The following is a 16,356-nucleotide window of genomic DNA, read 5'->3' on the forward strand; positions in this document are numbered from 1 at the left end:
ATTACAGAGGGTTTAATGTGGTTTTATATATTCAATCCTTAGTTATGCTCATATTCAATAAAGTTAGCTCATGTCTCTACATCAAAAGTATGTTCACTTTAGACCTTCCTTATGTTGCACTTCAATGCCAGCATAGGACTACTCAGTGTTTCAAACAGTCAGATGTGAGAGGCTAAATGTTCTAACTGGAGGCACCAGATGGTTTGTCACACCACTGGCAAAGTCACAGCTAAAAACCGTTTTGACAGAGGAAAGACACTTTCAAAAAAGTACCTCAGGTGACTGGAAGAACCATCTGGCTATCTAAACCAGTCAGATCAACTGTAAGAGAGCGCTACCACCAGTGGAGCAAATGCTCTTCTTTAAGTTAAATATAAAGCAGATACTCTACAGTTTTGGTACAACTGATACTACAGCTGCATTTATGCTGAGGTTTTGAGGAGTGTCCATTGTTGTTTTCCAAACGAACGGTCCCTTCACTCATTGGTTGGTACACATAAACCACGCCTGCAGCTTCCAGTAGTTCACAAGACACTGATTGGTTCAACGCCTGCGTTCAGCCTCAAGGGCATAGCTTGAAGCCTGGCAAGATGGATTCCAACTGTCCAATCAAACTAGCTACTGTCTCTCATGTAGGCCCTGCAGGTCTGTCAAGCTTTGGATTTGTCACCATGTACATGGTGCTTAAGAGTGATACTGAGTACTCAGGAGTAAAACCGTAAGGAGCATGTGCCGCTAAATAGTTTGCAACACACATACAAGTGACTGTGAGAATTTTGCATTATAAATTTCCCTGTGTTTTCATAGGGAACTGCATGATGCTGAAGTGGGACTAGCGAAGGCCATTCCCAAAATAGACTAAATGCATGGTGCTACCAAACCTTCAGTACTGAACAAGCTCATCTCTGAATTTCGCACATATTCATTCATGCAGTCTTTTCCACTGCCCACTATCTCTATACCCCTCCCTTCCTGGTCCCTCGTTTTTCTCTCACTCCAACTCTTTACTCTGCCTTTTGTGTAAGTGAAGCCGGGGCCTCCCAGTGACATGAGCCCTGCTCCTGTAAAACTAATAATGACTGAGATTTGTGCGGGCTTAGCATTCTTTCTCCCTTTCAGTGCAAGACACTGAGAATGGGCTGAGGCGAAGGGACGGAAAGGGGAGAAAGGTCTAGTGGTAAGTTTGAGGAGGGGGTGGGTGCAGGGGGTGGGGGAGATGTCCTAGTTTGAGAGGGTGCACAACTCGGGAGACGTGTGAAGAAGGAAGCACGAGACGGAGAAAGAGACAGGGAGGCCCCCTTTTCCCCTCAAACACGCCACATGCTTTCATTCTTCATGGGTCAGTGGCGCTGAAATCACACTGCATCCTCTCCAAACACACATTCACACACACGCAGGTGTGTTCCAAGTGTTCCCCACCACACTGTCGGATAAATCACACACATCCTGCCCCAGAGAGGAATCGGGAATGTAAACACGGATGTCGGGACAGTTAATAGTTAAAATTCGCACTCCAGCTCCCTGCAAGCAGTCAGCAAGTGTTTTCAAACCCAACACTTAGCAAAGCCACTCATTTTCCTTCCTACAAGCCTGCAGGCAAGCAAAACATGTAAAGCCACGCCGCAGAATACAAAATACGTCCCCACCGCACGTTGATTCTCGATTCTGTCGTGTAAAGATCACCAGATGTGCTGCGAGATGCAACAAGGGGGCAAGGGGGGAGGTCTCACTCACCCTGCCCTCTGTAATGCTCTCCCCTCCCTCCTTTCACCCCCCCCTCCCCTGCCCTCCTCACCCCTCCTCTGTCCCAGAGACATGTGCGCACACTGCGCTAGCAGACAGTTTCAGCTCTCAGCAACTGATGCACAGACAGCTGCTGTTTCTCCCTTTCCCCTCCTTTTGCTCCCCTCACTATTCTCCTTTCGTTTCTTCCCTTCACCAACTCCATTCATCCACTCTGTACTTTCCCCTTCCTTCCCTCTACTCTGTCACTCTGCACTGCAATTTTTCCTCAGGCAGATATAAAGGCAGGTCCTGTTGGAGGGAGAGGGCTTGTGTAATCTCTGGCTGCACATGAGCACCGGAGAGTTATTGCTTCAGCTGGAAAAGCAAACCCACAAACGCGTAAAGGACAAAACTTTGGAATAAGGAGGAGAGGGAGGAATATTTCTGGCCCGGGAAGGGAGGAAGAGGAGGGCGATAAAGAGTTAGGAGTTTGGGTGCAGGACACAGACCATGCCGGGTTCTGTGGTGCTGCTGCTGTCCCTGTTGGTCCTATCCACAGGAAATGATGCCAGAAGAATCAGGAAAAGAGGACTCAACCATAAGGTGGGGCAACTAACCTCACCTTTAACTTTTGTAGGAGTGTGTGGCTTTCTTCTCTATCTCTTTTTTGTGGCTGCTTTCTGAATATCGTCCAAAGTGGAAGTAGGTCAAAGCTCACAGTTTTGTGGTACAATACCGGCTCTGTTACAGAGAGCCAGTTTCACACAGTGAGAGCAGTTCTGTGGCTGAGGTGAGAGGTGGGCACGCTGACCTGGTGTGAGTGCTATAATCCAGTGATGAAAAGACCAGGGATGTAAACTAACTAAGTATGTTTAGCCAAGTGCTGAGCTGAAAGGTCTAATTTGAAAGAATCAGAACGTTGATTTTTGAGTCTCGTTCCACTTTCATCAATCACTGACACTCTGGGACTGTAGGTCGAGTTGGCTGCCATCTCAAAGCTTCAGTGTTTGACAAGTTGGGAATTCTTTCAAATTGGACCTTTCAAGAAATAGGCCCACATTTCAGGAAATGCTCTGATTTCTTGTTATGTCAGAGGATCAACACTACTCTCATGTCACTCTAAGCTGAGCATTAAGGAGTGCAAGCTTGAATCTGTCCAAAGGCAATAAAATCTAATTATCAGCACCTCTAAAGCTCACGTTTTAACACATTTCATCACATGTGTGATTAGGTTAAACAAATCTAAGTGAAAAATTGACATTAGGTTTTGTGTGCGGGACTGTTTCTTGGCTGAGAGCAGTGACATTCATAACCCTTCACACAACTTTAACTGGTCATACTCTATTTTGGTTTCTGTGCTGGTTAAGCAAACAAGATAAATTGTATTTGTTGTTTTTCCAACTTTTTGCAGAGATTGAAAAACAGTCTTGTTGTTTCCTGGTTTCAAATCTTTATGCTAAGCTAAGCTAACTGGCTGATGGCTGTAGCATTAAACTTATCGTACATAGTATATGTTTAGATTAAGCATGATTTTTAGAAACTTAGGAGCTTTTACTTTCCCTGTGTACATTCAGTTAATGCTACTTGTTACATTGTACTAAAGGATTGTGGTAATTATACGTTTTACTTGACTACATGTATTTGACAGCTATGATTGTTACTTAAAGATAAAGGTTTTACAAACAAATCTTACGAGCACCTTCTAAAATATGACGCGTTGTTACAGAACAGATCTCCCAGAAGTGTTTATAGAAGTGTAGTCAAAACTGGTTCAATTTCAACCAGCTACAACTTGAAAATGGTATTCTGAAAATACAATGACGTAGACCTTAAAAAGAAGATTCTGCTCCATCTTTGTGGTATTGGATATATTTTACTGTAATGCTTTTGTGCTTTTATGTAAAGTTCTACTTGCAATGGAACACTGTGCATCGTGCTTCTTTTGCGAGACCATCTCAAAATGTACTCCACCGCTGGAAAATACATGTTTTTATGACACGCTTTGATTTTTAGGCATGAAAAATCGACATTGACAGGAGAGTTTTTCAGTTGTGATGAGGAGCAGAGAGTGGAGTGTGCAACAGGTTGGAATAAGTCGCTGATTTTCAAGTTTCCATATGAGTAGTTGAAGGGCACACTGGATGTACAACTTTTGTCTGTGTGTGTGTGTGTGTGTTTGTAATGGATTAATAGGGCAGGAACTGAACTTGCAGACCGGGCCCCTGCTTGTTAACTCAGCTCAGTGTAGCTGATTGATCATCTCTAACAAGGGCTCACTGTAGCGTGCTGCCTTCTCTTTCTCTCCCCCTCTCCGCGACCTCTCGTGCTTCAATGTTCTCACTTTCGGAGTGGTTTTATGCCCTCATTGCCCTCTTCCCTCTCTCATTTCTCTGCCTTTAGCTCTGTTTGCCTCTCTCGTATGAAACGGTTACCCTTCCGCCCTCTCGCTGCCATGCTTTCTCCTTTTCCCCTCCTTCAAAAATCTTTACTCTTGTCTCCTCCTGCTCTCAGGATGGGCCAAAAGCACCGTCTTGCTGGACGTCGCTTCAAAGCTGCTATAATTGGAACATGCTGAGACGGCTATGCAGATTGGGTTTTCTATCTGAACCCTTTTCATCTCTGCATCTTTCAATCTCACACACACACACACACACCCTCATTTTCATTCATAACACCGGAGCCGTGTGGAAAGACAAATTATAGTCACTGAGTAGTTCACATAGGCACTGTGCTGTTGTGTCTTGAAAGGAAAATTGGCAAAAATGTTCAACAAACTCAGGGCCACCATGGTGCTCCCTGACTAGCTTTGTAAATAATCTGGGTTTCACCAGATTTATTTATTTAAATGGGTGCTGATTTCAAATTAGTCCAAACCTCTAAAAGAGGCCAAGTTATCAACATTATAAAGATAATCTGTATTTTTCAGAAAGCAAGTGATATGATGGATCAGCCACCTCCACTTTTAGTTTAAAAAAAATGTAAGTTTATAATTAAAGGAGACCTTTTATGCTTCTATGACCTTTTATCAAAGTCTGCACCAACAGACGCTCCTCTCTCCCACGGAAAACACTCGTCAGTAGTCCCGCCCTTAATTCTGTGACTTTGTGACATCACACTGCATCACCATATCAAATAGGCAAATTGGCACAGCTGCTCTGTTGTGAGCGCCTGCTAGACGCAGAGGCATGTGTGAGCTGACCAATCAGAGAAAACTGGAGGACACAGACACAGACGCCTTAAAGAGAGCGTTTCAGAAACAGAGGGAATACAGTGCTGCAACACTGAGACAGTATGTGAAAACTGATGTGCTTTTGAGCATTAGCGGATGTTAACCTGTACTAGTACTAACCCAAAATGAAATAATGAAAATGAGTGTAATATGTCTCCTTTAATTTTAACATTTACTTTTAATCATGACTTCTCTGCCTCTATATATCTCTTGCAAGCTTAGCCTTTATGCCCTTGTGTGTCAAACTCGTACCAGAAAGATGTGTGTTTGACCTCTGGGTCAGATGGTCTCAGGGATCAGAGTCATGTCCAGCTGCTCTTATCTATACCTCCGCCCTGACACAAGGTTCAAAGGTCAGCAGTAGCACTTTCCTAATTTCCTCTTGGTGTTTGACAGAGGAAATGCATGTAATAAGGGGGTAGATGTCATAAATAGGCATTAGAGGGAAACATAGAGTCAGGAGGAACATCTTTGATGGGAAGATGAGAGAACATGGGCGTGGACAGCTGGAGGGAAAGAGGAAAGGGGGCCGTGACAGAAAAGACAACAACAGAGGACTTAAGTTTAGTTTAGGACTTTAAGGTTTAGTTTGTTTGGCAGCTTACTGATTACAGTACACACAATTAGAGTCATCTCACTCAACAATATTCAGATAAGAACTTTTATCTCCAAAACAGTGATTACATTTCTTAAGAACATTCATTTGTAGGTTATGGAAAGGTTTCATAAGCCCTTGTCTGTGACTGAAACTGAGACATTTAAAAGTACAAGTCACCCAACTGTAGTAATACACAAGTGTAAGTGAACGCCTCAAGCACCTCCATCTGAAACTTTCTAAATGTATAAGTTCTACCCTTTTAATTAATCAGTGTGTCTGATTCACAGTCTCCAGTTTCATGCTGCACACACACACACACACACACACACACACACACACACACACACACACACACACACACACACACACACACACACAGACCAGATGATTTAGTCTCATACAGCCATAACACCGTCTGGCTCAGACACCTGCCTGAGCATGTCTGTGTGCAAAACAGTCTCTGTCGGCTACCATCATAAATCTTTACAGTTTCATTTATTTGATGTGACGTTGACCATTCGGACCGAACCGGTAATAAGACAGGGGCCCTGCAGGTGCTCAGAAACATGTGTACTCCCTGTTCTTGGGCTGTCCTGTAGTGTCACTCTGCCTGGGGCCGAGAACCTAAAACAGAACAGATTAATACACGGACGGATATTTGCAGCATTTTAAAAAGGGATACTTTGGGAGTTGCAATGAATTACTGACACTCAGCACTGTCTGACTGTCTTGCTTTACCATGAAGGAAAGTTGTCATCAGTTTAGATATTTTTTATTTGTTAAAATAACTTGTAATTATTTGCCCTGTTAACAGACATGGAATGTGACATTTCACATCCCTGAGTTGTTTTGTGTTTGGCTGAAGGCAGTTATCAGGAAATAGTTTGCGGCCTTGGAGGCTAAGAGTTGACAAATTTTGGGAATGCATGACATGCATGTGCCCTACACAGGCCTGGTCTCACCGCTGTTCAAAAAGCAACACCAGTGAAAAATTTCGGAATAACTTGAATTCATTCTAATGGAACTAAGTGTTAAGTGGATTTTGGTCATAGCGGCCAGACAGCATTTTATGTAAAGTTCAACAGACAGAGCCTTATTTTCCCTTTTCCTCTCTTCCTTGCACTGGCGAACAAAAAAAGCAAAGTGGTAGTAAACAGAGCAGCCCTTTCAGAAACAGTGCTACAACGGCATCACTGCACCCTGAATCCCATTATTTCCAATGTCATCTAGGAATATATGTTGGATTTTTTATTTATTTATTTTTTTGTGCGGGTGTTAGATGTTTAATGTATGCACAAAAAGTGTAAATAGTGGGGGGACTGATTTTTTGCAAAGATGGCTATCATTGTGTTCAGTCATCCAGCTTATCAGTAGTTTCAGGAACTGGCAGGACTCTAAGCAGGACTAATTCCAGTCAGATGATGTGAGCCTGCTGGTCAGGAGCATATTACTAGACGTAAAGTGCTCAGTGCCATAGATACACATACCAAAACCAACTGCTGCTTTACTTTTTTCAGCGGGAGGCTCTGGTGTTCCAGACATTCCTGTTATTTGGCAGCAGAGCGATTTCCATCACAAGCAACAGAAGGGCAACATTCATTGCAAATCTGTGTCTGAGTATGTGAGACCACGGACCTCTCAGTATCCATTACCTTGCATACAAAATGTCAGATACAGATGTTCTTCAATATAAAACTAGAAATGGTTCCACTATCTCCTTTTTTTTAACATACAACCTAAAAAAAAACTGGTCATTGCGGCTGCTGCACTGCAAACAGAACACATCAAGAATCCAGATGAGTTCATCTATTCACGGCCATGGTAGCTCAGGTTATGGCTGACAGGCAGCAGACGCTGTTTTCAGACTGTTTCTCCTACACTAATTAGCTGCAATCACAGCTGGTTCACTCCCGCCCTGTTGTGTTCACCACACCTCTTGTGGGTTCAGTCTGCTCGCCTGCATCTCAAGGTTAGACGTCGCCACTCTGCCAGCATGTTCACAGTTCCCTTTCCCAGCTGTGCATCTCCCTGTTTGTCAGTTCGCACTCACTGAAACTCTCATTCCCGACTGATTCTCAGGCTGCCTGTTTTCCTCACCTTCTTAGCCCGCTGTGTTTCTATCTATCTGCACGTCTGTCTATCTCTCTGTCAAACTGACTGCCTGTGTGGAGATGGGAAATTACTCCTGACAACTCAAAAGTTAACCAGATGTGTGCTGCGGGCCACTTCATGTAGTAGACATGGGAGAGCTGGTGCATCTGAGAGTTTGGTTCTTATATGAAAGAATACTGTTTATCCCTGTTTGTGCACAACCTTGACCCCGCAGTGCAATATGTGCCGATGTTTGAGACTGGGTGTGTTTGCTGGTATGTGTGTGGGTCCATGAGCATGCCCAAAGGAAGTTGTGCATCTCAGTATCTGTATGAGATCTCTGTGTGGAACCATGAGCGGCCTGATCCCGGTCCAGTTGTGGAGCCAGACAGGGTCTCCAGTGACTCCCCACAAAACCGCAGAGACGGACTGGGAGAGAAAAAGAGGCAGTTTGAGAGTAATCGTTACAGCCACCGGCATGCCACTGCTTTTCGACACCAAAGACAGGGGGGAGAGAGGGGGAGGGAAAGAAAATCAGGGAGAAAGAAAGACAGAGAAAGAGAGATTTAGAGGAGGAAAACATGCCCTCAGACAGACGTGAACATCACACACAGGCCCCGCTGGCGGTGTCTACGGGGGGAGCAGCACAGCAGATGGGGGGGTAAATAAACAACATGGAACATCAGAGAGATGTGAGCAGGATTGTGTGAAAGAGCTCAGGATGTAGAGAATGGCAGCCCTCCTGGCATACAGAGACACAAAAGGAGCCCGAGAGTGAAGAACTGAATGGCAGATGTAAGATAAAGCAAAGCAGGGAGAAAAAAAAGGATGTTAGGATGAAAGGATGTAGTAGTTCGTGTTGGCAGGTGAGGCTCAAGGATCAGTACAGTACACATGTATTAAAGAATGAGCGACTTCTGCTGTGTACGGTATATGTGTACTCGTCAAGCACAACACATAAACAGGAAGAGTACACTTGACCTTGTGGAGGAGATGTTAGCAGGAGGCTGTAGGAGCTGATCAGATATGAGACATGGGGCAGCAGTCATTATGTCATTATCCAATCACAGCAGACTTTCTAGTACTCATTCATAGATCTTATTTCACCACAGACATCGCGAACCACTGTGGCTCCATGTTAGAGAGCCATGACAGAAGAGTATGAAGGAGCTGTGGTCTGCAGTGTGTGGGAACACGTACAAGTAGAAGAAGTAGAAGTTGAAATTGTGGATTAGTGTCACTGTACTATCCATGATTTGTTTTGTGTTGTGTCATGTTTTTTTTTCTGATTTTGTTGCCTCTGCCGCTCCATGAGTGGGATTTGCAACTTTTTTCATACATATTCTTGATTACAAATAGCTATGTTAGCAAGAGTGGTATAAAATGATGCTTGGCTTTATCATGACATCCATTTGCTACACATAGTCCTGAGTACCACCACCTCTTGGTATGGACAGTTATTTCTTTGCACACAGTTGTAGTCTTTGCACTGTGAAGTGAAGCTTTTTGGCAAAGACACATGGACATGATGCAACAGCAACAGTTCTGCTTTTCTCACTGCTAGTGCTAATGTTTGGGTACCAAGACTTTGTTGTGGCTCAAAAGGAGGCTGGGTGAAGTGTGATGTCACTTGAGGCAAAACAGAGATGAAACAGCAGATCCAGTCCAAGTATGTGAGGCTGCAGACTTGTTAGTATCCATCACTTTGCTACCAAAGCACAGACATATTGGTAAAGGTGAAAGATTCACTTTTGTTTACCACATAGTGTAGTTTCATCAACCACATGCAGAGCAGCTTTGGAATTCATTTGGAAGTGTGTTTCTCGGCCACCTGTGAGTTCAATATGTACTTTCCTTTTAGCTCTGTTTTGGTCTCTACCAACTCCTGACGGAAGTATCTCTCTTTAGCCGCTAAACAATCTGAACACAGCTGCCGGCTGCCTCTGGGAACTGATGAGAGCAATAAGACTGAATCAAAACAGTCCAAAACAATCAGCTAAAAAGCTCCATAAAGGGGGGTGGAGCTCTAGTGTCTGGTGATAATTCAGTGTGAATTTGTTACATACACACTAAACGTAACACTTTTTTGCTGATATTTTAATCAAAGAAGAACCCGAAGAACCCGAAGAACCATCCACCCACGAAGCGAGCAGCTGCCGGGACAAATAAATGTGTGTCTGAAGTGAACACATATACAGCCTGAGTGATACCAAGTCAGCGCCAAACATTTGCTTTCGTTTTTCTTCTTTTTGGTTTGTAAGAGTGTTCGGTAAGCCTGCCAAATAAACAGCACAGTTTTAATGAGCATGTGCAACCCACAAACTGATTATCTAATTACTGATCTGCTGTAGAAAGAAAAAAAAAAGAAACATCTCTCCCTGGGACACCCTCCCAAATGAATGGCTAACACTAGAAAGTCAGAGAAAGTCAGCCACATGACCGAATAGACATACGTTCAGCATGTGTCCTGAGCCTTTTCACAAAGAACCACAATGACTGTGTGACTGAGGGAGAAAGGGGGGTCAACGGGCTGGAAACTTGATCACACCCTATCTTGTTATGCAAAAGCAAATACAGTGTGTGAGAAAACAAGAGAGTTAATGTTTAGTCAAGGGCAGCTCTGGGCTTCTTGTGATTTTGTTGTAATATTCCCCATGTGCACATAACCCAGAACAATGACTGGCTCCTTATGCTGTGGTGCAAAACTTGTGATATTTGACACCATCGGCAGTGTAAGCGAGTGCAAACCCCTAAAATTCAGCCCAGGAGAGTTTTGTGTTATGTCCAAACCAATAAGAAGGTGTCATTAAAGTGATGCAGTTTGGATGAACTTATTAAACTCCAGACAACATGGCTGTGAGACAGATCCCGTCATGTTATTCTCTGCGAGGCACGCAATGGCAGATCTTCTCAGCAACAAGTAAGTGCATTGCTATGTGTGAACGTAGGCCTAAACCTTACATTGCCAAAGCCGGCTAAGTATGAGAAGTGTGTCTGTGCTTGAATCAGGGTCCTGTGGCCCACTTTCTATCTGTGGGGCTCACCAGGGAAGTGTTTTGCTCACCTTCCTTATCCAGATCAAGACGTTAGCAGGCAGGCATGCATACTAAAGCCAAGCTTGCATTGTCACTGCTGCAGCTCTGCTGCTCAGATCCTATGCTGCCCTCTGGTGGTTAGGTGCAATCTTTGTACGATCATTAATCACACAGTGTGAGGGAAGAGATTGGATTTTTTGTGTGTGATTTTTTTTCTCATCAAGTGGGCGCATGCATAATAATCACTTTGACAAAAATTGACAAAAACATTTAAACTTGCCGACTCAATTCCTCTGTCTAATTTACTTGTATGCCACAATGACATCATGCCTCTTGATAAATGCAGTCAAGGTTCAGGCTTCATTTCATTGGCATTTCATGACAACAGAATTATGGTACAAAAGACAAAAATTCCATTCTATGCTGGGATGCTGAGAACGAGTTCAGGAGTCTCACAAGAGGAAAGAAACTGCTCCACAGTCTGGTTGTACAGCCATGGATACTTATGTACTACTGTATCTGTATATGGGTATCAATGATGCCCTTGGTGGTCATGATCCCTTGTATGACCTATTCTTAGTTTGAGGGTTAGTCAAGGAAGTCAGAAACAAGTCGCATCAACATTCTTATAGACTTGACTGAAAATGTGTCTCATTTCCTGTCTCTCAGGACTATGAGTACGCCAACCACCCCCAGTCCACACAGCACCAGAAGAATGACCGGTGTCCACCGCCGCCCCAGATGCTGCCAGAGAGAGCCTGCGAGGTGCCGGGCTGCCGTTCAGACTCAGAGTGTGAGCGCCACAAACGCTGCTGCTACAACGGCTGCATCTACGCCTGCCTGGAGTCTGTGCAGCCTCCACCAGGTCAGCAACACACAGATGGTCACGCACACAGGAGTGTTTAGATCTTAAGGTCGCGCATGCGCTAAGTATGTGTATGTGTGTTTGTGATCTGAACAGTGTTGGACTGGCTGGTGCAGCCCAAGCCTCGGTGGTTGGGGGGTAACGGCTGGCTGTTAGATGGCCCTGAAGAGGTTCTGCAGGGTGAGTACACACACCTGACCGCTCAGTGAGGTCAGAGAAAACACTTGTGACTGCAGCTGGTCAGCTCGCATGCACTCTGAAATGATCACTCAACTAGATGCACAGACCAAAGACAAAGGTGTTTTTCCTATTCGTGCGTTTTCTGCCCCTAGCTGAGGCCTGCAGCACAACTGAGGATGGGGATGAGCCTCTCCACTGTCCTACAGGCTACGAGTGCCACATCATCAACCCAGGAAACCCCGCTGCTGGCATCCCCAACCGGGGACAGTGCATCAAGCAACGTGGCAACTCCGGTATGGCTCAAGTAACACAGATGGGGGATTAGGCATGTGATTGTGCTTCAGCTTTGAATCCAGGCCTTTAATATACACCTTCCATGTTAGTGTTATTTTTACAACCAACCTCCTGTTAGTCTGATCTAATTCCCTCTAAAGTTTGTGCTCCTATAAGGCACCGGGGGACAGAGACAGGATGTCGGGCTGTGCCAGCAGCTGTCTTGGCAGGCCTGGTATCGCTTGGCGGATTATGTGCTGTTAGGTGCCAGGTTTTTCCTATTAAATAGATCTATAAATAATATACCAGTTGGAGTGACCTGGCAACTGTGTAGCCCGCCTCAACTTATGATCCGTGGCTGATTCTTTTGGCAAAAATATCAAACCAATTACTTAATCAAGAAAGAAACAGTAGGGGAGAGCAACTTCAACTCAGGTAAGAGTCAAGGTGTTTTGTCATTGATGATTAACAAGGACTTCCTGTTTCATGTTCTGCTGTATGTTAAGAGCCATAACGATGAATCTTTTACCGTAATTGAGTAATTGTCATTGAAATGAATTGCCAGCTATTTTGAACATGAGAAAAAAAAAGTCTAAATGGATTTGACCTTGGTAAATGTTTATATTTTCTGGTATCTTTACTCCTCCATGACAACAAACTTTCACTCTTTATGTTTAATGTTCGATTTTATGTTGTGAGTCTGTTTTGTTTCACTATACAGAGACAAATCCCTCATTAAAATTTCATACTGTATCTATTAGGTGTTTCACTACCTCCCTACACATCTCATCCTCCTTTGGGTTGTAGACATTACATCTCAGTGGGTTGCCAGATACTTAAAACAGTTGATAGTTTCCACCGTTTGGTCCCACAGTATCAATAATGAGAGTTGGACAATACATTGTCTCAGCTTTGAAACCTGAGCAATATGATAAAATATAGCATCAATTTTATGTAAAAGATTAACTAAAGCCATGTCCTCAGCATATTTGAATAGCTTGAAATCGTTTATGAGCAGTGGTCTTTCATTGGTGCCCAGTCCTGTGGTGCTGCTGTGTTTAAAACAACCTCTTCAGAAGTTACCATACTTTTACAGAGGATCTTTGTAGGTAGTCGACTGCACACAATCTCGCTGCACCCAGAAGCCCCACAAGTTGTTGCTCAACTACAAGAGCTTGTAGCGTGTTGAAAGCCAAACTAAAATCAACCGATATCTTTGTTGCACAGGTTGACCACAGTGAGCGTGACATTCTCAGCTCCTCTATGGGTTTACTGAATGAACTGTAATGGTGGTAATACAGTTATTATATCTATAGAATGGAAGTCATCTATGGATCTTGACTTTTTATGTACTAGTCTGATAATAGGTGGCTTCCATGTGTTAGGCACAGTGAATAATGTGTATGATATGGAGATCTGGTATCAGTTTTATTATGTTTTTTTTTTCAATTTTGTCCTTTTTATTTACAGACGGACGTGGTCTACGGCACAAATACTTCAAGGACTACAAGGACTACTTAGGTAAGTGAGGTAATGTGGACAACTTGAAAGCCTGCACTATTACTGAATCAGAAATATTGCCAATCTGCCTGACATGATGACTGCTTTTTCCCTGACAGGTACCAGTTCCAACAATGCAGTAGGCTACGAAAAACATCATCACAAGCACCTGGGATGAAGTACGTTGTCAGCCACTTTGTACTGGCATATCAAATAACAAGCACCTCCGCATCTTTAAAAAAAAAAAACAATCTTATGTTTCTTCGTTACATCTCTCAGATCAACCTGACCTCAGCCTCAGCTACGACCATAACACAACCTCAGACATCAGACCACTCCTGTTCGATCTGCTCTCATCACACCTGAACCAGGATCAGATCTGACCTTTCAAGACCTACAGCTGCTACCTCCGCTCTGCAAAACCCCGTATTGCAGCCTCAGTAATGAAGTCCTTTGGGAGACGAGTCTGACGTACCTGAAGTACACAGCCAAAGAAACAAGTGCTCTTTTTTGTCTCACTGTGTGGTGTCTGTGAAAGGATGGAGCAGAGGGTGTTGATGGTGAGGCGGAGTCGGGGAGAGCAGGGTGAGCACCAAAGCTGTTTATCAAATGTCTCACAAAGAAATAAGGAACCGGTGGTATCTTTACACTCCTTTAAGGCCCTCTCCCTCCCCATAACTCATTCTTATTCTCACACACACACCCTCTGACTTTAAGGCTTGGTCAACAGAGAAAATCAAGACCATGTGTCCATGTTACTTATCCTGTCTCTATTGTTCTCAGAAGGTCAGTGCTCAAATTTCCTGATCTGGAATCTGGAACGTTTTATAAACAAAAAAAGAAGAAAAATACAGCTGTCTTGGTCGCATTTCCAAATCAAATCCAAATGTAATACGATATTCTGACAAATAACTTTAGTCAAAAGAATAAATGCCATATGAGTGTGTGAACTGTGTCTGCAGTTCACACATTCTGACTCCAAGTCAAATAAGTTAAAATGGTTAACCTCTAAGAACTGAAACCAAAAAACGCACACCTTTAAATAAGCCTTCTATTGGGAAGCCCAACAAGGTAAATGAAGAGAAAAAATGTGGTAATGTGGCTGGCAGATCTCTTTATATTATATACTATTTTTGAGTTGCTTCCTCCCTTGAAACAAATGGAGGGGAAAACATTCACCTGTGAAAACAAGCTGATGTGCTTGTAGGTCTTTTTATTTAAAAAGTGGTGCATGTCAGCCTCTTGTGGCTGAAATGAGTATTACAAAAAACACCTGTTATCATAGATTTAAATATTCACTTCGAAAATGATCTTGACAAAAATTGTCCACCACAAAAAATAAAGAACCTCAAAGTTTATTCTGCAAAGAAAAAAAAAAAGACTTGACCTTAAGTCATACGTCTTACATCAGAGGGTAAATTTTTTAACACTGAAAATCGATTTGGGGAGGATTATACCCTTCAACATAAACTCTGTATATACTTTTACATCTGCATTTCTTTCCTTACTGAAGTGACATTGTTGAATGTCACACAACAAATATCTACCAACTCGTTATGATTAATTCAACCAGTTCATAATTTTGAATAATCCTACTGAATAACCTCTAAATAATCCAGTCTTTGTACAAAGCCTCACACTATCACAGGCCCTGTTGCAGTGCGGGGGCTTTTGCACAGAGCAGATATCTGAAACCGGTGAAAAGACCTTCTGTGCTATTCTCAAACTTACCCAGCTACAGTCAAATGTTCAACAGCTCAAATGGTGCTAGGTTTCATTGCTGCCTATAATAACAGAAGAATAAGCTGGTCACATGATAAGCTGAAGGTGCAAAACCGAAGCTGGAACCACTCTATGTGCAGAACTAAAGTGATGTCTGAATGTTGCCTTTCTGACTGGTGCTGTAATGTTGCCTTGTTTATTCTAAATAAACCACATTGTTGAATTCTGGCTGAGTTTTTCTACTTTCTGCTGCTCATCTCAAGATTCAGGACTGAGCTACATGATGTTACGTGACAAAATAATGCAAGTGCATTGGCATCGCCGCAGATGTCTCTTCGTGTCAAGTAAACTGTTTTGAGGGTTTTTTTTCTGACCCTGCCCTATGTTTGAATCATTCTTTAGCAATGCAGAACAAATGAATATCAGATGGGTGCTGTTTTGAGTTGCAGCGGCTTGCCAAATGAGGCCAATTGAGACCTTGTTTGGCAAGCCGCTAACTAAATTTTAACTATGTTATTTACCCAGACAGTGTCAGTTTCGGTATGTAGCCTCCTATGAGTTGTTCGGAGAGCTCTGTTTGGAGTATTGGAGGATGAAAGTAGAGTTTTATTTCACAATACAGAGACAAATCCCTCATAAAAGATTCACACTGTATCCATTACAGGTGTTTGACTGAGCGCTTTCACAAATCAGAGGCAGAATGAGAGAATGAACATATAACTTCGGCATATCTACCATATTCCATCAGATATATTCATCGTAACAAACCCCTCCTTTATTTTGTCTGCTTTTTTTCTCTCCTGGTACTGTATAGGACACAAAAGAGAAAAAAGGAAAAAAGGCTACAATTTCCACACTGTGCAGGTTTGGAGAAGAAATTCCAACTCAGAATATCACTGAGGTCATAATACAAATTCGGAAATATGTATCTTTCCAATAAGTGAACACGCAGACTGTTCTTAGAGGAAGGAATACTGTTTGAAGCTTGAAAGGTGGCAGGGTCTGCCATGTATAAACAAAGTAAAACTGTATGATTGCAAATAATTTTACGATTTCGTTTGAATTGTGCCATGAATCACACATATGATGTTTGTCAATTCAAGACACCATTTTCCAACATGCAAAAGTTGCAATCTGT

The 16,356-nt window shown here is 43.0% G+C and overlaps 1 protein-coding gene across 2 annotated transcripts; it reads left to right on the forward strand.

The window, feature by feature from the left end:
• The first annotated feature begins 1,852 nt into the window (after positions 1–1,852).
• On the forward strand, positions 1,853–15,446 carry wfdc1 (WAP four-disulfide core domain 1). 2 transcript variants are annotated; one of them, XR_005076666.1, is made up of 7 exons: positions 1,853–2,328; positions 11,348–11,543; positions 11,640–11,723; positions 11,876–12,016; positions 13,467–13,526; positions 13,616–13,675; positions 13,776–15,446. XR_005076666.1 is itself a non-coding variant. In XM_037108263.1 (7 exons), exons 1-6 carry the CDS (start codon positions 2,236–2,238, stop codon positions 13,672–13,674), a joined length of 624 nt encoding a protein of 207 aa, XP_036964158.1. In that variant the 5' UTR covers positions 1,853–2,235; the 3' UTR covers position 13,675; positions 13,776–15,446. The 2 variants fall into 2 exon arrangements, 1 of the variants encoding a protein (XP_036964158.1); XM_037108263.1 differs by having other exon boundaries at positions 13,467–13,517.
• The last annotated feature ends 910 nt before the right edge of the window (positions 15,447–16,356 follow it).

Source organism: Acanthopagrus latus, chromosome 8, assembly GCF_904848185.1.
Source record: "Acanthopagrus latus isolate v.2019 chromosome 8, fAcaLat1.1, whole genome shotgun sequence".
Taxonomy (NCBI): Eukaryota; Metazoa; Chordata; class Actinopteri; order Spariformes; family Sparidae; genus Acanthopagrus; species Acanthopagrus latus.

Bases quoted from the DNA above. Each gene is read 5' to 3' on its own strand.
- wfdc1 (XM_037108263.1), top strand. From the start codon at position 2,236: ATGCCGGGTTCTGTGGTGCTGCTGCTGTCCCTGTTGGTCCTATCCACA. The intron at 11,544-11,639 runs GTCAGCAACACA...TGATCTGAACAG, and splicing joins GTCTGTGCAGCCTCCACCAG to TGTTGGACTGGCTGGTGCAG. The intron at 12,017-13,466 runs GTATGGCTCAAG...TTTTATTTACAG, and splicing joins CAAGCAACGTGGCAACTCCG to ACGGACGTGGTCTACGGCAC.